Source organism: Canis lupus, chromosome 17 (genome assembly GCF_048164855.1).
Source record: "Canis lupus baileyi chromosome 17, mCanLup2.hap1, whole genome shotgun sequence".
In the NCBI taxonomy this organism is placed as follows: domain Eukaryota; kingdom Metazoa; phylum Chordata; class Mammalia; order Carnivora; family Canidae; genus Canis; species Canis lupus.
Genome location: NC_132854.1, coordinates 28,826,645 through 28,850,310, shown reverse-complemented (window position 1 = coordinate 28,850,310; position 23,666 = coordinate 28,826,645). Strand labels below are relative to the sequence as shown.

General features: G+C 34.0%; 1 protein-coding gene across 22 annotated transcripts in view; it reads right to left on the bottom strand.

Moving 5' to 3' along the window:
* The window catches only part of RBM26 (RNA binding motif protein 26), an 86,343-nt gene that overhangs the window by 33,775 nt on the left and 28,902 nt on the right, over positions 1 to 23,666 (bottom strand). For 10 of the 22 annotated variants that reach the window (XM_072782657.1, XM_072782644.1, XM_072782645.1 and 7 more), the window contains exons 2-14: positions 22,003 to 22,121; positions 21,046 to 21,182; positions 17,886 to 17,974; positions 17,025 to 17,242; positions 15,056 to 15,316; positions 13,762 to 14,001; positions 13,150 to 13,320; positions 12,441 to 12,596; positions 7,025 to 7,136; positions 5,749 to 5,908; positions 2,918 to 3,082; positions 2,211 to 2,342; positions 933 to 1,004 (exon numbers count right to left, since the gene is read on the bottom strand). In XM_072782657.1, the coding sequence (XP_072638758.1) occupies positions 933 to 1,004; positions 2,211 to 2,342; positions 2,918 to 3,082; positions 5,749 to 5,908; positions 7,025 to 7,136; positions 12,441 to 12,596; positions 13,150 to 13,320; positions 13,762 to 14,001; positions 15,056 to 15,316; positions 17,025 to 17,242; positions 17,886 to 17,974; positions 21,046 to 21,182; positions 22,003 to 22,121 (2,032 nt within the window). The remainder of the gene's footprint in view (positions 1 to 932; positions 1,005 to 2,210; positions 2,343 to 2,917; positions 3,083 to 5,748; positions 5,909 to 7,024; positions 7,137 to 12,440; positions 12,597 to 13,149; positions 13,321 to 13,761; positions 14,002 to 15,055; positions 15,317 to 17,024; positions 17,243 to 17,885; positions 17,975 to 21,045; positions 21,183 to 22,002; positions 22,122 to 23,666) is intronic. The other 12 variants (XM_072782652.1, XM_072782658.1, XM_072782653.1 and 9 more) reach the window with 10 other exon arrangements.

Sequence of the window (23,666 nt, the reverse complement as noted above, 5' to 3'; positions counted from 1 at the left end):
AACCAGTGGAAAGAAGTTAGCCATCTCATGGGATGCTCTATGTAATATATGGAGTCGACTTCTTACATAATCTTAATAATGGAAAGAGCCATGGATGTGAAACAGAAGACACATTCAGTCCTGACTCAGTAATTCCTAGTTCATCTACTTGGGCCTTACACCTTCCTTTTAAGGTGAGGACATAGAAATGAGAAAAATTACCCAATTCTATTTTGTGATTCTACATACCTCAAGTAAGACTAAAGCCCAAAGCATACACTCATACCTAAATAGAAAAAAATAAATAACACATCTATACAGAACTATAAGATCCATGAATGGTCTTAATTTTCCCAGTTGTTTAAAAGAAGAAATGACAAATGACAATTGTCAGATTATGTACAATAGCTGTTAGTAATAAAAAACTTACATTATCCTTTCTAATTAAAAAATACTTTTAAATGAATCATTTTATTTAATCCTCACAAAATCCTCGGAGCAACACAAATTTACAATCATTTTACCAAGGAGGAAAAAGAATCAGAAAGGTTAAGTTAAGAGCACTGGCCAGTATCATGCAGTTAGTAAGTAAGAAGCCAGAATTCAAACTCAGGGAAAATTCCTAATTTGTGGCCTTTTCCATTAGGCTGTCACAGAATTTTCAAATTAAAATGCACAGTATCTCCAAAGAAAATATAGTAAATGAAAGAGAAAACAAAAGAAGGAAGCACATGGACATATAGTGAGAGGCAAATATTAAAATGCTGATGCAAAAAGTAAAAAAAGGTAGGCAAATATTTTTTTCAGCAAATGGAAAGCAAAAAGGTAGGAATAAGAGATACAGATACTATTAAGAAGCAAGAGTTTGGAACTATGAAAAAAATTAAAAAATTAAGATGCCACCTGAAAACATTTATGAAGCCAAGACAAACACATCATGCTATTCTTCTTACCTTTTCAGTTGCTGAAACAGATGGCTTTGATACAAAACCCAACCTGTCCTTCACAGATAACTTAGTTACATTCTAAAAAAATTAAAATGGACATATTCAGTGTTTCCCCAAACATACAGGTCTGTTGGGATTTTGAACATTCTGATTCTACTAATACATACTGACTCATTAAGTATACTGATGTTAATCACACAAACTTAAGGCCTTTTTCAAAGAGACAGAAAGAAAATGTGTGTGGAAAACAAACAATATGCAGTATTAATCATAAAAAATTATGATGTTAAAGTAAGGTTTGAACTAGGTATTACTAAAATCCCCTCCACTGATATAGAATCATTAATTCTCAGAATCCTATGTTGACAAGTACTAAACATTATAAATATTAGGTTTGAGTAATTAAAATATGCCTGATTCTTGAGCTTAAAAATAAAAGCCATTCTTTCCTAAAGTACATTTGTTTTTAAAGCCAAATACAACTATCTGGTCATAATCTAAGATCATAGGACTAGGAATTATTATTATGGGGTTTTTTCTTTTAGTAACTAAGAATTTATCAATTTCCATTCTGCATGTTTTCATAGACTCTGATTATCTTACTCTTCAGGAATTATCTAAGAAGACTATTTTAATAAAGTAGCTTTCTAACTACATCCTAACGCTACTTTAGGCAGCAAATGCTGAAACATCTAGACACAAAAGAAAGCTGTTTCAGAGACTGAGGGTGGAGAAACAAGAAACTGCCACTCAAGTGTGGAAGGCAGTGGGAACGATATGTGGAAAAGAGAATCTGAAAGTCAGGAATAAGTGATGCAAAGTTCTAAGAGCTGCATAAGTAACTTGAAACAGTATATCAAGCACACTAAAACCTGATGGCTTAAGCCTTTCCTTCCCAAAAGCTTTCAGTGCAGTCTACTCTATCATTTTTTCTGGAATAGAATTTCTAGTTAAGTAAAAGATGATGGGGAAAAAATAAGACTTAGTGTACTGAACTTCATTTTTCATGCAGTTTTACTTGAAAATACCTCCTCCACAAAAAGAAAGGGAACTCAAGTATTAACTAAAAAGAAGAATTTAAAATTCGAATCCTATAGGAAAAGCAGAATGTGAAAATGTTATGGTAACGGTAAAAAGAAAATTTACAGGTGGAGTTCATCTATGTGTAGACTACGATACTTCTGTATGAAATATATACAATTAACTATAATTCAAATCACATGAGAAACTAATTTACTGAGAACCTGTTACATGACAGACACAATGATAAGACTTTTCATTTACCTGAGGAAGGTCTGAACTGGCACTCTGGGCTTCCGCCGGTTCAATAGTATTTGAAGGTACTGGACCCAACCGCTCTTTGACTGACTGCTTCACCACAGGCAAAATGGGCTGCTGGACTAAGGGCTGCATTACCTCAGAACAAGAAAAAAATGTTAAACGAGAGGATTAGTTCATGGACATGTCTTTCAAATTCCTTCACACACATACGTATAGCTGTTTTTCTTTGCATAAATTAACTTATTTATAAAGTAAATAATGAACAGGAGAAAATTCAATCAAGAAACAAACTGCCATGAAACTCTCCTATAGGCAACTGATCTAACATTACATAGTGATGGACTCAGTGATCGAAGGGGAGAAAGAGAGAAGGAGGGAGGGAGAGAGGAAGGGAAGGATTTCCAAGATGAACACACGGTCTGAGTTTCTAGAATGTGTTGAGCTACCACATACTGAGTGTCTTCTATCTACCAGGGACTTTTCTATGTGCTTTACATCTTATCAGCCTATAACTGCCTAGGGATTAACTTCACAATAAAATGAGAGAACAGGTTAGAGACATTAAATAACTTCCCTTCAGTCTTTACAGTTAACAGAAGTAGAACCAGAATCTCAACTCAAGTCTACCTGACTGCAGTACTTTTGCTCTTAAACACTATGCTAACAGCTTCTAAGAAAAGCATTTAATTTCACCCAAATCTCCCTCTTACCTTTGGAGAAGTAGTTTGTAACTGCTGGGTACTTCCTTCTCTATGCCAATAAACCTTAATAAAGCGATTGTTTAGTACTGCTTCTGTACTTGATATTGCTTTCTTTGCTTCTTCATATGTTGCAAATTGGATAAGGGCACCTTCAGGATCACCATTATAAGCAACCTAACATTTAAAATATCATGAACAATAAATTCCAAAAGAATCTACTGTTTCATCCAGTAAAATTCCTCAAGAGATAAAACTCTGTTCCTTCCAGTAATATTCTCCTTACCTTTTTGTATATCTAGATTATTTACCGTAGTTTCCTTTCACTCCAGAAGAAATGTTAACTAAGGACTGTTCAGAGTAGAACAAAGAGCCTCCTCTATATAACACTTTGTAAAGAATGCTCATTGCACAAATGTTATATGCAAGCATCTAAAATGTTTCACCTTTTACCCCAATATTAATACTGAGAAATAATCCCTGTATTAGTGAGAGATGTGGCCAATACCCAGCTTCAAGAGAAAGCAGTGAACTACTTTAAAAGGGGACTTTCAAACTAAAAATTACAGAATAATCCATTTGTAAAAATTCCCAAATTTGTAATTCTCAAAAAAAATATTTCCAAGAGTATGAGAAAGTTAAACTTTCTCTTAAAGGGGGGAAGAAAGGATCTACATAAAGCAATCACATTTTACACATAAGGAAAATGAGATTCAGAGCATTTGAGTTTGCAGACCCATTCAAAATAATACATAGCAGATCCACTTCAAATTTCCTCTCTCAATAATAACAGTGTTTTCTAAAGTGTGGTATGAGCCATTGGTAGTGAAGCAATACAAAATAGGATTAAGAGCAGAGACTCTAAATCAAACTGCATGGCTCAAACCTTAACTGCTACTCTCATGGGAGACCAGGAGCAAGTTACTTAACCTTTCTGTGACTTTTGCCTCTTCAAAAATGGGACAATACCCAGTCTGTAGTGTTAGCGAAATAATAATTCATACAGAGTATAAAGTATTCAATATTCACTTAAAAGGATGATGATTTTAGGTAGCATTTCAATAATCATATATTTACGGGAATTTAAAACATCAATTTCACCCATATATTTAATTAGGATAAAGTTAAAGAATTATTTTAAAAGATTTTATTTATTTATTCATGAGTGACAGAGAGGCAGAGACATAGGCAGAGGGAGAAACAGGCTTCCTGTAAGGAAGCCTGATACGGAACTCGATCCCAGGACCCCAAGATCACACCCTGAGTCAAAGGCAGACACTCAACCACTGAGTCACCCAGGCACCCCAAGGTAACGATTTTTTTTAACTGATTTTTTAAAACACATATTTTATAAATAATAATATACGTAGCATGCAAATATAGCAAATGGCCCAGTAAAAGGAAGAGAAGGTATTAACCTCGCTAGTAATTGAGAAATGCAAACTGAAACAATAGTAAAATACCATGTTTTGCTCCTCAGTTTTGAAATTTTTTCTAAATTTAATTTTACCAGGGCAATTAAACTGAATGAAGAAAAGAATACTCTGAAAGCTTTTCTCTGTCTACATCTAAATGGTAGATAAAATTGAATTGCAATAAAAAGATATTCAGAGATATTCAAGATTTTGTAACTATGGGGTAATATGTATACCATAGACCCATATATTTTTTAATATATATATGTGTATATATATATATATATATATGTACTTTGTGTGTACTAATGGATTGATAAGTAGACACAGAAATACAAGAAATCTGTAATAATACATGATATATTGTTAACAATAATAAAACTATGGGGATATATGGAGAGAGGAACAAAGAGGACACAAAAAGTTGGAAGAGGAAATATTTCCTTTAAATTCTGTTTAAATTTCTATTGCTCCACATCAAGCAAGCATGCATTTTTTCATGTTCCTTTTATAATATTATTTTTTAAATGTCAAGGAAGCAAAAATATCCAAATAATAATTATTCTTATTTAATCATCAGGTTATCGGAAATAATTATTTTAGGTGAAAAGAACATATGAACTGGTTAAAAAAATTTCAAAATTATTTCAACATTTTCGACATATCATATAATATAAACTCAATACTAAATAACCTCAGAAGTTACATATGTCCAAGACAAAATCTAATTTTAGGTGAAGTTATATACAATTATACTGATATTTAATCTTTAAGGATGTTCAAAAGTGATAGAGGAAAAAGTACATGTTTAAATTAATTAAGGATTACATAGTTTTTGGGCCCCAAAAGTATCTGTTAAGTGCTTCCCAATATATGGGCAGCAAAAACAACCTGACTGAAGCATTGTGCTGTAATGCTTCAGAGAAACTGAGGAAATGAACACTACTATAAGATTAGATTTTTTTTAGTCTGATTATGTAAAGTTTGCTATAATTTTATAACTTCTACTAGGTAGAAAGTATGTAATAATCTGATCAATCAAAACTGCCTTTTGAAAGCAAAAAAACTAAGAAATCACACATCGTTTCAAAAATATAGTTTCATTTCATTTCCAATTTTCCTAATTTAGAATGTCACCAAATTTTCCATATTCTTCTATAAAAGTTTTTTCTCAGGATCCCTGGGTGGCTCAGCGGTTTGGTGCCTGCCTTTGGCCCAAGGCGTGATCCTGGAGTCCCAGGATCAATTCCCACATCAGGCTCCCTGCATGGAGCCTGCTCCTCCCTCTGCCTGTGTCTCTGCCTGTGTGTCTCTCATGAATGAATAAATAAAATCTTTAAAAAAAAAAAAAAAAAATTTTTCTCACTACATTAAATTCCCTCCCTAAATAATTAAGCAAAGATGAGATAATTATTTCATAGCTCTTACCTGTAAGTTAACCAAGGTTCCAAATCGACTAAAGTGTTCATTAAGTTTGCTGATATTATTTAATTCTGGAGGAACTTTTCTAAGTTCAAGTTTGGTATTTTCATTTCCAAACTGAACCTTTTTCTGGAAGCCTGGGCTGTTTGTTCTATTAAAATTTGGCCTGTAACAAAGATCAAGCTGATTAATACACTCATTTATAAATCCTGACCCCTATAAAGTACAAATTAATAAAGTTTTACAATTTAAGTTCATTTTTTTTTCAAAACTAAAACTACTGGTTGATAAAGAAAATTTAAATTTTCTTCCAAAATCTGAAATTTCCAAATTAGTACTATACATATCTTTCATAGAAAGTAACTGAGAAGGGTTCTACGTCATTTAAAGTAACTGAGAAGGGTTCTACGTCATTTATTACACTGCACTTCAAATCCAGGCCTACTTTAGCAGGAAAGGTTCAGTGTCCTCTTTCAGGAAATCTGCGTATATAATTTTTAACGTACCTCTATACAATTTTTGTTGCACTTCTACAAAAGCTAGCTTACTGAAACGTATCCTCTTCTAAAACACCGATTAAAAACAAAGTAGAACCGTCTCAAACACTTTCCAACTTAAAAAAAAAAAAAGTCAGAACTATAAACCATACTTTTGGCACTTGAAAAAAGGACAAAACAGACAGGTTACACTGCTTGCCTTAGATCACAGAATTACAGGTAGAGCCAGAACTAGATATTATCAATTATTAAATGTTAAAGCTCTGACCCTCTCTCTTAACTTGCAAATTTATAAGAGAATCATCACATACACCCCAACATTCCGATTCCTTACCCCTTTCTCTGAAGCCCTTCCCTGACAACTTTAGTGTGTCTATCCAGCCTCCCCTGCTCCCCAAAAGATCACTTTCTAGTTCTTAATAGGACTTGCCACATGCTAAAGCCTCCTCCTAAGCCTGACCCAACTTCCTTCCCTAATAAAGGGCTCATGACCATCCTTTATACAGGTAATTTTCAGTGACATCTCTAAGTGTTTTCTTAGAGGAGGGGTAAGGTAGAAAGAGGAAAAATTGTGTCCTTCACTACCACACCATTTCTATATGAAAATGCCTTCCAAGTACCAACTAACTTAAAAATATTTTAGCAATCAATGTACACAATGAGACTGCCTACAGAACAGAATTATATAAGGCTCATTTTGAAAGAGAATATTCTGCCATAACAATATCCCAATATCCTAAAAATCACTGCACAATAAAATTCCTCAATTTTCCCTGCCAGCTTACTTATCAAACCAGGTCTTCTTTGTAGGAGCTCCAGGCTCCCCGGAACCAATGGTTCTTTTCCTTGATTCTGAATCCACTACTATCCTCATACTGCTTTTATTAGGTGGCTTTTCTATTTGAAAAGAAAAGAAAAGAGAGCACAAATTAATATTTTCTGTTTATCACAGCTACTTCCTTAAATGCATACTGAAAACAAAGTTCTAGCTTTTTTGTCCAAATGTGCATCTTTAGAAGAAATAGAAATAGATGTAGATTCAAATATAATAATCTAAGGGATTTTAACTATTCTGAATTCATTTCATATCTAAAATGTCTAAAGACTTAATAATTCTTACATGTCAAATTAAAATATGACTCTGCAGATTGCTTCTTTTGGGGGCGGGGTGAGGGGTGGTGGCGGCAGTGATAAAATCCGTATCACTGTTTCCATTTGCCATCACCCTCTCCTCACCATAAATAAATAAATGTACAAACAAATAACAAACCATCTTGAGGCTCTGAATTCATAGTTTTGAAATCAAATGAGCAATCTAAATTTAACATTTATTCAAGTTTTAATTTATTCAAAATTTAACATTAATCCAGTGACCTTTAAGAATTGAAAACTTAAAAAAAAAAAAAGAATTGATAAGAGTTGTGATTGAAGTTGCCTATTTAAATACCAACACAATAACACAAAGCATACCTGATTTAAAAAGGTATTTAAGACTGAAAAGCAGTGCAAAAGAGCTATATATATTTGCTACATTCAACATTTTACATTTGCTTAATTGGAATGTGACAAACATAGGTATATTTCACCTGTTTTTCCAAAACGACACTAAAGCTTAAAACACGAAAACCTTAATCCACAACTTTAAAATCCTTTTTTTAAAGATAGATAAATAGATTACATATCAAAATAACTTAGGGTGTTTCAGCACAAGCTCTCTCATGGATGGCTACGACTCTGATCTCCACGCAGGAAATCGCATCAATCTCTACCGCAAATGAACTCTGTTCTATGAATCAGTCCTCAATTTCTAACTTGTTGGTTTTCTCTGGCCATCTGGGTCTGGTAATCCTACAAGTTTCTGAAAACTAACTACAGTACATACAAGGTACAAATTATCTTCATATCAAATGTACTTTTTAAATCTTTCTTAAGCATTTCTGTTAACAAAACTACTGTGTGATTTCTGACATTGCCCACATCCTTTCAATTCAGCTTGCATTTATTTCCTCTTATTCTCGCTGAGACAACCTTGGTACAAACTTGCATTACTGTTCACCTAGTCTACTGTATTAACTGGATTTCTGCTTCTGGTCTCCTTCCAGCAACTTTCCCTATATAAAGAACTAGCAAAATCCGTGCCCCAGAGCTCTACTGCTTTCCTTCATCTTCAACCTCTTCCTCTAAACTAGCACTTCCTATCTACATTGAAGCAAGCTCAAATTACCCCGTTTCTAATAGAAACCTCATAAAACTACTTCCCCTCCAGCTACAGCTCTCTCTCCGCCTCACAGCTATTTCCTAAGAGATGTCTACACTTGCTAACTTGCTTCCCCAACACTCATTCAACTTCTCTTCCAAAAATTGGCAGCTGCTGTCATTACTGCACTTAACTTGCTCTTCCTAAATTTGCTGATGCCCTAACTTGTTGCTTAACCTTATAAATACATCTCAGTCCTTCTCTTACTTGACCTCTTGAGGATTAAATGCTTTCTCTCCTATCTCCTCTTGATTTTCAGGACTCCCCACTCCCGGCTTTTGTTTCTGCCTCTTTTATTTCGTTTTCTCAGTGCCCTATGTAAGCTCCCCCTTCTCTGCCCACTGCTTCAAATACTGTCATTCTCCAAGTTACTTACTTGGACTTTCCAGTCTTGCTCTACACAATTACCCTAAGACATCTATCACTGTGGCTTCATTCAACATTTTTGGTGATTCTCAAAGGGAAGGAGAGTGGATCAGAAACACATTAAAAGGGCTTTCAAAACCTGTCAGGCTTGCAGATTTGGACATGCCTCTTTCCATCTCCCTGTACCTCCCACAAATACAAATGACACAGAAGATTAAGAACCACTGTTCTACATGCTTATGATTAGAAATCTGTATTTTCTAAGCCAACTGTCTCTTAAAGACCTGACTTCCAGATCCTATTTCTGAATGGACATTTCTCTTCAAATGCCCCAGGACACAACAAATTAAACACTTCTCAAACTAAATTCATTTTCTTACCAAACCTGTTCTTCCTCTCAAATGATGATATTATCAGCTGCCCAGTCATCCAGAACAGAAACCTGGTATCTTTAATTTCATTCTCTCCATTTCACCCATTCTAAGTCCCACAATCCAATAATGTCGTCAATTCTTTCTATTCATTTTAAATCTTTCAATTCCCATTGTTAGTACACATGATCATCTCTTTTTCTAGAATTCTTCAAATGCCCTTAAATGGTCTCTCACCTCCCTCCACTTATCTTCTCCCTCTGTTTCAGTCATAAAAGTTCTTTCAGTTACTCAAAAGTATTATGGAATGTAAGTGCTTCATCTACCTCCTTTTTCTGGCTAACTCTGACTTATCCTATATTTCCATAGCAAAACAAGTAGAAATATCCAGTCTCTAACACCGGTGATGTTCAGAGTGCAAGTTGGCAGTTTCTTTGCCCAATTGGTATCCTCACAGGATCAATTCTGCAATAGAATTTGTGGCCTTACTCCTGCCTCCCATGGCTGGTTCACTGGTTTTCTTGAAGCTTTTGAGCTATCAAATATCCTTTTTAACTTTACAAGTTCTTTATCTGAAGGTTCACTAAGAAAGGCAGTGATATGTTTTTCCTCCAGTCATTGTAATGTGTTTTTTCCAACTCATCTATATCCTCTCACTCAGATTCTTTGTTATTTATTTAAAGAATGTTAAAAACAGAAGCAAATTCCCCTTGGTATATAATTAGCGAATGTGTCTATTAACAATATATACTGAGTCCTCCCTCCCCCCAGTGTCCTTTATTTTTTATTTATTTTTTTTTCCCCAGTGTCCTTTTAATGAATTGTTTTTAATGCTTAAAATTTTCAGCACTGGTTTTGTTGACAATAAATGGAAAACCACTTAGTCCTTATTCCTACCTATATCCAATCAAGGAACATCTATCAAATTCCCTACCTCTTTAGAAATCTGGAAAGAACAACTCTCATTTGGTTGCTCTTATTAATTCTAAGGTATCAATGGGCCTAAATTTTTTCATTTGTTTAATAATGATAATTCCCCATCAAGTTTAAATTACAAAACATAATAATATAATTATCACATAAGTCTATGACAAATTTAAATTAAGGCCATCATCTACAGACTATAAGAAATGTATACTAATTATAAAATAAATAATATTAAAAGCTTTTAATTATGTATCTATCACCATTCAGGACAAATAAGTTTCAAAACAAATGGGCAAAAAGATGAAAACATTTTGGGGGGAGGAAGAATGAAAAAAGAGAAGAAAATAGAAGTATAGGTATTACTCAATTTAAATAGGTTGCTAAATCAGTTCTGTGGTAATAAAAACAATGTCAGTAGTGGAGAATATATTCCTAGGCAGGCCACAAAAATACTATATAATGTATATGAAGTACTAAAATAATCATTATATACAATGATTCTATTGGAAAAGGCATTCAAATTTCTAACCATACATACTAGACATTTCTCGCTCAATAGGCCCACTTCCTCTAACTTGTAACTACACATATATGGAGGTGAAATTACCATAACCGCAACTTCTATATGGTAAGATTTATATGCAAGGAGTATAATCCCTCTTCCTTTTCATGATCATCAACAAAAAAGTTTGCCAGGCATTGGAATGAGCTAATAAATACTAATCTGTAGCAGCATTTATTTTTCCACTCCTAAGCAGCAAGGTAAGAAAGAGATGACTTCATATGGGAAGTTCCAGTAAAAGCAAATAGTATTGGTATGATGAAAAGAAAGGTGCTAAGTAGTGACCCAAAGAAGGGGTTTTCTCTGAACTAGTCAGGAGAGACTTGGGAGATAAAGAGCCACAATCTTAAGGGGCTTACAATTTTCATTTATAAGCAATCTTATATCCCGTACATAAAACCGTTAAAAAAATCTTTTTCTTCTGCTGTCATTAATGATAGCTATTAGAATTCCTCAATGAGAATTTAAGGTGAAGGAAAGGTAGCATCCACATGAAATGCTTTCCTTTGATCTCAGACGATATAAATTAAGTTGGGTATAAATTACAATGTTCCTCACATCCCTATTACAAAAAGTTCTCTGAACACTCAAGTTAGATGCAGAATTTAATAATTTCAATGAACAAATTAAAAAAAAATGAAAAGTGTAAGTAATCACAAATTCACTAAACCATATTAGGTACTGACTTATTTAACAAGTTAGGACTCTTATTAATGACTGATGAGGCGTAACTTTTTTTTTTGACTAGGAAAAAAAGACAACAAGGCAAGACTATGAAGAAAATGGGATTTATTTATTTATTATTATTACTTTTGAAAATGGGATTTAAAAGTTAGCTGAAGTAGTTAGGGAAAAAAATATATTTTATTGGCCTACATAATATTTTCCATTATGGCTGATAATCCCTCACTTCCTGATACATGTAGCAAATGTTCCCTCTTTCAAATTAATCTGAACTCTCCCTCCTCTGAACCTTCATATCAGTTTGCACCTCCAGTACAGCAGTTTTGTTGCCCCAGCTTTTAAGTTTATCGTCTAAACTCTTATTTAGAAATTTTATTAAAAAGCTTGTCTCCTCTAAGAAAATTTTAAAAACTAAGAAGTCACTTCCTAAAAACAGAATTCCTTTTCCTTAAAATATTATAAGCAAACCAGTATCAAATTCTTACATGTAAAATACATATCAAGCACAAGTTTGTAAGACTAATTTCATTATCCAATGTAAAAAAAAAAAATCTATCTTTGGGAATTAAAGCCAGTTTCAATTAAGACTGCAAATGATAGGGGTACCTGGGTGGCACTCTTGAGTTTGGCTCAGGTTATGATCTCAGGGTCCTGAGATCAAGCCCTGTGTCATGCTCCTCACTGGGTGTGGAGCCTGCTTAAGATTCTCTCCTCCCCTCTGCCATTCTCCCTCCCAATAAATAAATAAATCTTAAAAAAAAAAAAAAAAAAAAGACTGCAAACAACAGAAAATTCCCCCCAAAAAAGCTAACTTAGAAAATATATACTTTCAGGAAATTTCTTTCCCCCTAGATAATAGGATAAAGTGTCACCAGTGACACAAATAGAGAACCACATATTACCTTTTCTCTTAAGAATCAAAGGATCAGAGGATTACACTTAATCACCATCCCTTACTCAACCCCAATAAGTGCAAGACCATATTATGTTTTGCCACTCTTGATATGAAAATAAGAAAAGATTAATCATAGTACCTCTGGGTGGCAAATCCATATCCCCTGACGTTAGTCCTATCAAGTTAGGCCTCTGTGCGTGCACTCTGTGTCTATACATAGGTCTGGAAGTGTTTGTTATGCTTGGGGCTTCAGGATTGTAGCCATCTGTGTCATATGTATCTGGTAATACAAAAACTGTAATTAAAAAACAATTATAAAACACCACTTGGTAATTTTTTTATATTGATGATAAAAAAATAAATTATATAACATTACTAATACATAGCTAACATACTATATATATTACAAGGAAAATTTAGTTTTATAAAAACAAAAAGGTTAAATAGAAATATAACTTAGTCTTTTAAAAAACATAACTGAGAACTTACATTTAATATACATTCATCATGTCTATATTTTATTCTGTATGATTTAAGTAAGAAAAATAAATGTAATAGAGCTAGTCACTGTCCAAATGTTTTTAAATTCCTATCTAAAACTCTGCTCTAGGCATGTCTGGGTGGCTCGGTGGTTGAGTGTCTGCCTTTGGCTCAGGGAGTAATCCCGGGGTCCCGGGATCAAGTCCTGCATTGGGCTTCCTGCAGGGAGCCTGCTTCTCCCTCTGCCTGTCTCTGTCTCTCTCTCTCTCTGTGTCTCTCATTAATACATAAAATCTTTAAAGAAAGTAAGTATAACTCTGCTCTAAAACTTCACTGCATTATGAATAAAAAGAGGGGCAAAACTGCACCTGCAGTAAAAAGAGAGGGTGGAGCAGGAGGAGGCTGGTGATGAATGCCAGTTGTTACTACAGTAGGAACAGAACTGGTTGCAGAGTTTGGGGGAGCATCCATGCCAGATGGCTGCAAAGGAGGAAGTGGAGGTGGTGGTCCTGTCAAAACCAAAGAATAAGAAATATCATCTGAAAGCAAACAAATAAAATAAGTTACTGTATATCCAAACATGATATTCTCATTAATCAGCAAAATTATAGTATCTATCAACTCTAAGCCCTTACAACTTATTAGTTTTCTAGGGTAAAATATCCTTTTAATGGATTCCAAAACAGGTTTATCTTAAGCTATAAAGGAATACTGAGAGCTGGGATTCATAAGGGATATGCTAAGTCAGGGCCACTCCAAACCACAGTAAACCAGAGGTTTGGCAAAGCCTGCAAGCAAGGGTATATTTTAAATAAGAGTATCTTGCCTTTAGTATCTATGCCTTTAGTATCAATGCCTTTTTTAGCAGGCATATTTAGGATTAGGTATTTTTAACAAAAGCAAATATCAAACTATTAACTTTTAAAAAAGACTATGAATGGACAGATAACAGGTACTGGTGAGCAAATATATTTACTTACCTGTGACAGGTGGTAGGCTGGGTGGCAATGGGCCTGGTGGTGGCACTGGGGGTCTCAGATTCACAGGTGGGGGTGTAAGAATTGGGGGAGGTGGGGGAAGTCCAGGAGGAGGTGGTCCTTCAACAACTGGAGGCTGTGCTGGGAAAGGCAGCATGCCAGGAAGATTCACATCTTCTACAACTACAGGGTCACTTCCGTGGTCAAAAGGGCACATGTCTCCTCTCATACAGAAACCTTTTTCTGTAAGGGAGAATAATTAGAAGTATGGAAAGTGTTGGATATATACATTTTCTGTAAGTTAACAAAGGCAAGAAATTTAAAAATAAGAATATTTTTAAATGTTGGGCGAGTGTAACTAACCATAACACAAGAGTTAATTTCCAGCAATATAAAATCCTTGTGAAGTAGATAATACACCCAACATACGCATTAAAAAATATATCAACAAGGGCACCTGGGTGGCTCAGTCGGTTAAGCGTCTGCCTTTGGCTCAGATCATGACCCCAGAGTACTGGGGCTGAGTCCCACATCTGGCTCCCTGCTCAGCGGGGCAGTCTGCTTCTTCTTCTCCCTCTGCCCTTTCCCCCTACTTGTGCTCACTCTCCCTCTCTCTCAAATAAATAAATAAATAAATAAATAAATAAAGTATTTTTTTTTAAATAAAGTCTTTAAAAAATAAAAATTTAAAAATGAAAAGTATATCAAATTAAAATTAGTATACCTAGCTAGCAAGATGATATAAAACTTCTACATTCTTTGTCATTAGAAGCATTTCCTTTAGCATTCCCTTTATTCAAATCTTACTTAAAATTTTCAGAATATTGCAACTACAGCTTTAATACAATTTACAAAACCTTTACAGTAAAACTTTGAGAGGCTTCATTTATAAAATTCTTACAGGTAATATTCACATTTCTAGGTTCTAATTCCATGCCAATAACCATTTTTTTAAACCATTTATTTCTAAAGAAGTGAGTTTTGTCAAGAATGTTTTAGTAGGTGATTACCAGATAACTCAGTAGATACTATTCTTGTTTGGTCAACTCCAAAAATATATTAAGACTTGTGTGTAAATAAGCACTATATTTCAATTGATGTACAATATTCAGTAGTGACTAATGAAGGTTTAAATAATACTGAAGAATTCAAGAGTGCTTAAGACTAATTTACCACCATTTCCAATAGGTTAATTATCTTTCAGTAACTCTGCAACCCAACCTTTACAACTAGATTCTGTAAATTTAGTCAACTGGAAATACTAATTCAGTACTTTATGAAACAATAAAAGACTTACCATCATAGTCTCTACACCGTTTCTTTGGCATTGGTGGTCTTACATAGGAGTTATGGTCCACTTGGTCTTCATGAAATTCAGACCAACTTTCGGTAGTGTTATTACCATGATGAGTAGGAGCAATTACTGTAATAGTGCTGCTCAAAGTAGGTACAGGGTAGTGACCAGATGAAATATTAGGTACTGAAGAGACTGGAGTATAATTGTTTTCCAGTGGATCTGTTCTATCCAGGTCGTACTTAGGTTTTACGAGATCCCTTTCTGCAACAAAATATAAAAAATTTAGAAAACTATATAAAAAAAAAAAAGTCCCAGACCTACATTTTCTCTGTGTTTTGGTTAACATAGAGAAAATGCTCAAATTGTACTCAATCCCTTTCTTTTAAAAACTACTAAATGAATACACAATATTCCAAAATAAACTATTTCTTTGCAATATGACCTAAACTATAAAATCACACAAAATTTGCTATATTTAATGAGCTTTTTTTCCTTGGAGTTGTTTACACAAAAAAGACATTATTTTCTTCAGTGCAATCTTAGTATGTTAAACTTCAGCCCACAAAACAAATATACAATAAAAGTATGTTTTTTTTTCCTGTGATGAACATTTAGTTGTAATCCACCTAAAGATCCCAGCATGACTTTATAAATCAACAGTATATGCTATTAATAGCATTAATAGTGAAAGCTATTTATTAAAGATGGAAATCAGTGAGCCAAGAGGAAAAAGAGCTCATATTAAACACGAACTAAGCCATTAACTGGACTGTGGTCCCAAGGAGAAAGAAAAGGTATTAAGATTAGTTAAGTGAAGCAATATTGCACAAAGGCCTAAAATACCAAGATCACAGAGAGGGGAAACTCAGAGTAACAAAGAAGTATAAAGCTTATACAACAAAGGCCATAAATATTATTTCCCAAAGACTAAAGATGGCTGTAGAATAAAGGCTAAAAGAGTAGCAAAAATCTAAGCTTGGGTAAAGATGTTCCACTTCCAAGTGTTTTAGTTGTTTTATTGCCTACAGCATCTTTCTTTCAATAACGTACACTAGAAGAAAAATTATACACGTTGGAAATGATATGTTCTTGCAAATATACGCATCTGTAATGAGAATTTTAACTGTTTTCTTAATTTTAAAATGTAATGCTTATATAATACATTGAACATATTTATAGTTTAATGAATTTTATCTATGTGCACAGGTAAAATCAATCATAACTAAAAGAATATATATACATAGATACATGATTATCACCCCCAAAAAATATCCTTGCACCCCTGATAATTTTCCCGTAATTCCATCCCAAATGACCACTGATTTGTTTTCTGTCACCACAAATTAGTTTGCATTTTCTAAAATTGTATACACATGTATACTCTTATTGTCTGGCTTATTTCACTCAGTATTAGTATTTTGAAATTCACCCTTTTGTGACATAGATAGAAAGTTCTATCCTTTTCTTCCACTGTATGGATGCATCAGTTTAGCCATTCACATGACATTTGGGTTGTTTCTAGTTTTTGGCTATTTCAAAGGAAGGTATGATCATTTGTGTACAGTCTTTGTGTGGAAATACACTTTTGTTTCTCTTCATAAATACTCTGGAGTTGATATGGCTGGGTCATTTGGTATGTCTAAATTTAAATTTAAGTTACTGTGTTTTCCAAAGAGTTCTAGTTTATCTCTATCCTTACCAATACTAGATAAAGTCAGCCTTTTCACTTTCAGTCATTGTAATGAGCGTGCAGTGGTGATTCACTGTCGTTTTAATTTGCATGAAATAAAATTTTTAAAAGAAATTTTTAAAAAAGCATTCACTTGGACCACAAAATACATCAAATGAGAAAAAATGAAAACACCAACAAAAACTAAAACCATCTTTAAAACACTCAAATACAGTTTATTCACAATAGAAGAATACTAATCAGAACATAATATACATATATACAATGTAGATTATTTACCTCGGCTTCGTGTTCTGCTTCTACTTCGCGTCCTGCTTCTATCCCTATCCCTGTCACGAAGCCTCTCTTTACTCCAACTTCGACTCCGACTCCTGCTGTAACTGCGACTTCGGCCTCGTCTTCTATTGTACCGATCTCTATATGAATCTCTTCGAGGAGGGTTTCGGTCATAATCTCTTTTGCGAGAACGATCATCTTTTTTCCTCTCATCACGACTTCTAAAGAAATAAATGATCACTTTTAGGAAAATAATTACATAGATACAGAAAAAAAACCATTAAATGTACAAGTCACTCACATTTGATTCCTGTAACATGATTCTTTATCCCTCCACAAATATAAGAAACTCAAATTGAAAAACTGAACATCTGCTCAAGAATTCTAAAACCCTTTTTAAAGGGAAAAAACTCTGAAAGTCTCAATCCCTAGTCTTATATACCAAGACACCTATACACTTAGCATCCATACATCATGTTTTATAGTACATGTTGTCCCATACTTCACACTTAAGGCATATATCAATCTACTGTACTCTGCTTTTCAAGCCTTAGTGGGAAAAATAATTTATTCACACTGAAAGGAAACTTCATGCAAAAAGGTTCTCACATTGAGATTTCACTGGAATTTGAAGTTAGAAATAAATACAATAATAATTGTTTGCCAAGCACTATACTAAACCTCCTTTCCAGGACCTAGAAATCTGACACAGATATTCTCGGTAAGAAAATTATTGAGTTATATGTTCCTAGACCAAGAGAAGAGTAGACATATCTTGCCCCTAGATGAATCATAATCAAGTCTAAGCATTCATATAAAAGATACATCCAATATCTGAACACTGAACATGGTTCAATCAATCACCTATTTTCTCTGTATCGGGAACTTGACTGGGGTGGACTATGATTTAGCCTTCTGGAAAACTTCTTCTCTCGCTCTTCCTCCTTTGTTATCTGATATACAAAAAAAATTTTGCATAAGTTTAGTGAATTATTCTTTGCCATGTTACTATTTCCGTGATTTAAATAATATTAAAACACAGATGTGAAATTGCTCTCTTCTAAAGCATTAAAAAAACAAATTTCTCTTCTAATACAATCATTTAATTTAACCACAGAATAAAGGCTTGCTGAAAGTTAAAAGTGAATGCTAAATAGAAACTCAGAAATGTTTATCTTAGATAACAGTGTTGAGAAAACACTTAGGCAAATGTCCTCATTTTAACACTATTAGTAGAAAGTCAATTTTATTTCTTCTTTCAAAATTCCAACATGGATTTGGTCTAGCACCAAACACATTAGGAAATATAGAAGAATGCATTAGAACTAACCAAGTCAGAAAAAGAAACATAAGAGAGAATGATACATAAGGTCAAATAGTTCTCCAGTTTCTCATAGCAGTATGGCAGCTATATATTTCTCTTTTCTAAAAAGGACCTTCATTTGTATTGTATTAATAGAAAGCAGGCCTGGAAAACATTCCCTTTATCAATGCTACTTTACTGAGGCCAGAATTTTTCATGCTATACTGTCTAGAACACTGATTACATAGGATAGTAACAGGTGTTACTAGAAAAAAGATTTAGAGGATAAACCAATACAGGAAGTATTGAACATGTAGCTTCTGTAAATACGGCAAGTCTCCAGATTTTGCATTTTTAATAAGAACTCTAAGACATTTTGACTCAGTGTAAAGGATAACATAACAGTGTCCCAGTTTATTCCAGTTGTTCCAATACCTCTCTGGGATAAGACCCTCTCCTGTCAGAAGTGTCCAATATTGGATGAGAAATTAAATGGAAATCCTATCAACAGGCCAAACTCTGAGGAACACTGCTTTAAAAACCCTTTTTCCCATCTTTTTTTCCTTATAAATACTTTCATTCTCCTCTTGCCACCCATTTCGAACCTCCCCCATTCATAAAAACAGGGTTCAATGCACCTTTTTTCCCTTCTACTTGCTTCAACACACACTCGCAAGTAATTTATGTTGATACATCATCATCTTCCACAGTACATGCTCAACTGGGAACTTTTACTATACTCATGGTATTTTAAATCCAGGTTGTCATCTGACATTTTGACAGTTCTGAAAGATCAGGGATAAATATCCTTCACAATTGGTCAAGAAAACTGTGGAGAAATATTATTATGTCAATAGACGTAAGACTAAGGTTTTACCACTAACTCGTTTTGGGGAAGACTCCTTACTGCTTCTCAAATCAAGGACTACTTAAGATTTTTAAGAATCAAAATATAATTTGCATAGCAGATATCTAGAACCAACCCACCAAACTTCCATTGGCAGGCAAAACTTAAATTATTGGGCAACTCTATGTGGCATTAGCAGTTGCAGCACAATAGCCACTATCTTTTTCTTCCTTATTAACAGAACCCCTCTACTGTTAGATATGAAATATACACAAAATAATTTCTGGTCTTCCCTTGCACCAAGTAGTGAAGGGGTGTTTTATGTGTGTGTCTGTGTAACTATCTACATGCATGTATGTGTAAATATGTTCAAATACAGAAATAGAAATATATTTGAGAATTACTACATAATATTATACATATATTTATATTAATACATATTAAACAAGTATTACTTCCATAATCTGGAAAGAAAGATTATGAGGGGAAAAAAACTCAACCACATCTTCCACCATGCAACAATCTCTCAGTAGTGATAGGAACTGCCATTTATTGAAAATATATTATACGCTATACACTATGCCAAGTGCTTTACAGGTATTATTTTATTATTACTCACAACAACCATATAGTATTTCCATTTCACAGCTGAGTAAACTAAGACTTGGAAAAGTAATGTTTTTTAAGGTCATAAAGTAATGACTGATGAAGCCAAAATTTTAACCAAGATTTATTCGACCTACAGCTAGGCTAACTGCAGAAATCTAACAGCTTAATACCAATTATTTTTGTTTGAATTACAATCTTTAAACATCAAATTGATGATATCTGGATTTTTATGATTATTAAGAATGGTAAATAAAAAGTAATAAAGTTATAAAAGGTAAATTCTTCAAATCTCCTAAAATGGGGTACCTGGGTGGCTAAGTTGATTAAGCATCTGCCTTCAGCTCAGGTCATGATCCCAGGGTCCTAGGATCAAGCCCCATATGGGGCTCTCTGCTCCTCGGGGAGCCTGCTTCTCCCTTTCCCTCTGCCTGCTGCTCCTCCTGCTTGTGTTCTCTCTCTCTCTTCCTACCCCACCCCTGCCCCAACAAATAAATAAATAAAATCCTAAAATTAAAAAAAAAATCTCTTAAAGGATGAAGTCATGCCCGCTGCTCTGTGAAGGTCCTTTTACATGACCACCTTACAAATAGTCCCCTACAAAATGTATACAGGACAGAAGCAGATAGATCTAATGTCAATCTAATTATTTTCAGAAAACATAGATAATCCAAGTCCATATTTGTAAGATACTATGCAGAAAAGAGTTGAAAAGCAAGCTTGACACTGTTATCCTTAGAAAGGCATTATAAGGTAGTCCCTTGACTGGTGTCTGCGAACTTTGATTTCTGGAGGGTTCCCATCATTCCCAGATAATAATAGCTCACTTTATACCTGACTGTGTCAACGATATGGTTTTATGTCAACCACATGCTTTCCTCTGGGAGTCTGGAATTTTGGTACAGAGTAGACAGCAGATGCATCTGTGACCAGCCCAAAATAAAAACCTCACACACTGAGTTTCTAATGAGTTTCCCTAGTTCAAATGCGTTAAACCTACTTGTTAAGTGCATCCTGTATGACTCCACTGGGAGAAGGCTCTGGAAGCTCACATCTGTTTTCCCCCAGACTTCAAAATACCTACTTTTTCTCTTTGCTGATTTTGCTGTAAGAAGTCATAGCCATGAGTATGACTCTGTGCTAACTCCTATGATTGCTCCCAGGGATGGTCCTGAGGATTCTTGACACAAATCAGAAAGTTGAACTAGGTTTAATTATTCCTTATATGTTTTTAAAGAACAGCTAAGGTTTAACACACAAACCCTTACCTCCTCTTTTTTTATATCTTTTTCTTGGTGCTGAAAAAATTCTACCTTTAAGCTTCCCGATGATGGCTGCTCTGGAGGAGGTAGATAACTCTTTGTATTCACAGCATCAAAAAGTTTTTCCACAAATATCTGGGTCTCTAAAAAGAAAACCAAAAAACCACAGATTAAAGATATTTGCTAAGAAGTGAATTCTCCCCCTCTACACATCAGAATTCAAGATGATGAAATATACACTGACTTTCATAACTAGGAATTATACTAAGATCAACAGCTTCCTAACTAGTGTGCCATGACACAGATCTATGGTAATACTAATCCACTCAATTTTAGCATAGCGGAACTAGGGTGGTCAGAGTTTCTCAGCCAGTCGCCTCCAGCCAGGACTAGTCTCCACGTACCCTGTGCCCTGAGTGCCAAACATAATTATCATTATCCAGATGGTGGCAAAGTGAAAAAATTTTAAAGCACTATCTAGGCATCATTACAAATAGTTTCTTAAGCAGTACTATCTTTAAAGAAACAAGTATTCATTTACTTAATCTTTTAAGGAAAAAATATCAGCATGCTTTAAGAAAGAGAATAAAGATACTAATTTAAAAAAGGTGTCCATTATAAATAAGCTATAGCTATAATGAGTAATAATACTGTTTGTTCAACTTTGTTACAATTAGAGTCTGTTCTCTTATTGAGTTCCTTTATTATGGAAAATCTTGCTTTAAAGGATTTATTAAAATGTGTGGGAAATATCAGAAAGGGAGACAGAATGTAAAGACTGCTAACTCTGGGAAACAAACTAGGGGTGGTAGAAGGGGAGGAGGGCGGGGGGTGGGAGTGAATGGGTGACGGGCACTGGGGGTTATTCTGTATGTTAGTAAATTGAACACCAATAAAAAATAAATTAAAAAAAAATAAAGGATTTATTAAAATCAGCTATTATTTTTAAACCAAAGATTTTACCTTTTTGAAGAAATACATCCAGCTGATCAATACATAATGCCTTTAACTCTTTCTCACTTTTGTCTTTCTTTACCAAAGCAAGAACATATTTTGCTAGGGCTGATGGATCTGCATCACAACTGAAGAAAAAAAAGCAACGTTGAAGGAAATTTAGTCATAAACAATTACACATTTTAAAAATTCTAGTTACAAACTGAATTAGTTTGTATGATAAATCGTTGAGTTAATATATGTAAAAAGCACCAACCCCAATGGAAGGGAATGAAGAAATATAAGTTCTCCCTTATAGTAATATATTTTACACGATATACATAGCCATTATTCTGTATCCCTCCACATACGTACTAATACATGTATTAAAAACTCAGTAGGATTTATTATTAAAAAGAGAAGTTATAATGAAGTAAAAACAGTACCAATGTATCAAAAACTACTATTAGTATGGAACCAATAAAAATACAAAAAGTGCCCTCCCCTTCCCAGTATCCCAAGAACTAAATAGCTAGAAAATCAGACAGAGAAGGCAATAAAGGAAAACCTGAAAACATACTAAAGACATATTACTTTAACAACAGAAAAGAAAGTTTAGAAATAAACCCAAATATATGAATTTTTATTTTGTAAAGGTGGCATCCAAGTCAATGAGTGAGATGAACTACACAATAGTATTGAGACAAGCTGGTAGTTACCTATTTAAAAACTAAGTTGGTTCCATACTGATTCCATACACAACAAATCAAAAACCGAAAAACATGAAAACACTAAATATTAGGAAAAAACAAGAAAGTTATTTTATAACTCTAGAGTATTGAAAACTTTCTCAGTTATGACAGAAATCTATATTACAAGAGTAATTTGATCATACAAAAAAAAAAAAAGCCAAAACTTTAGAATGTAGAGTCAAAAGACAAATGAAAAAAAGCTCAGAGTTCAACTCATTCAAGAAGGTGAATTCTCCTAATATGTAGTTTCTATCAATCAGTAAGATCAAACCATAAGAGAAAAAAGACTAAGAATATGAATAGATGCTAAAAAAAAAAAAAAAAAGTAAGTCTAACTATGAGTAAAAATATACCCTCATCCATAAGAATAATTCAAATAAGCTGGACTGAAATACCACTTTTTGGCTATAACGCTGGCAAAATCTAAAGATATGAAAATATGTTTTGAAGAGAAGACTATAGGGATACAAGCAGTTTTTAAACACTGTGGATGCTGTGAGAAGACTGGTAGCCCCTCCAGTATGGTAGCATAAAATCACAACTGCAACTGACGTAGCAATTCTACTCTGAAGTTACTTTACAGACATATTGACATATTCAAAGTGACACGTACACAAGTCACTCACTGTCACACTGATTGCAAAATAAAAAATGCGCACATGCCCATTTACAGAGGACTGGAAAAAAATTATCCTAACCTACACACAAGGGAATGAGATACAGCAAAAAGATGCAAAAAAGAACAAGGAAGTTTTCCTATCACAGATAAATTTTCCTTATCAATTTGTTATATTTAAAAAGCAAGGTAGAGAAAACTGAGTATTCATGTTATCATTTATGTGGGGTATATTTGGATTGGCTTATGTTTGAATAATAAATATGTGGAAGATAAATTAACTATGAGAACTGAGGTTTTTGGATAGGAGGAGGTAGTGGGGACTA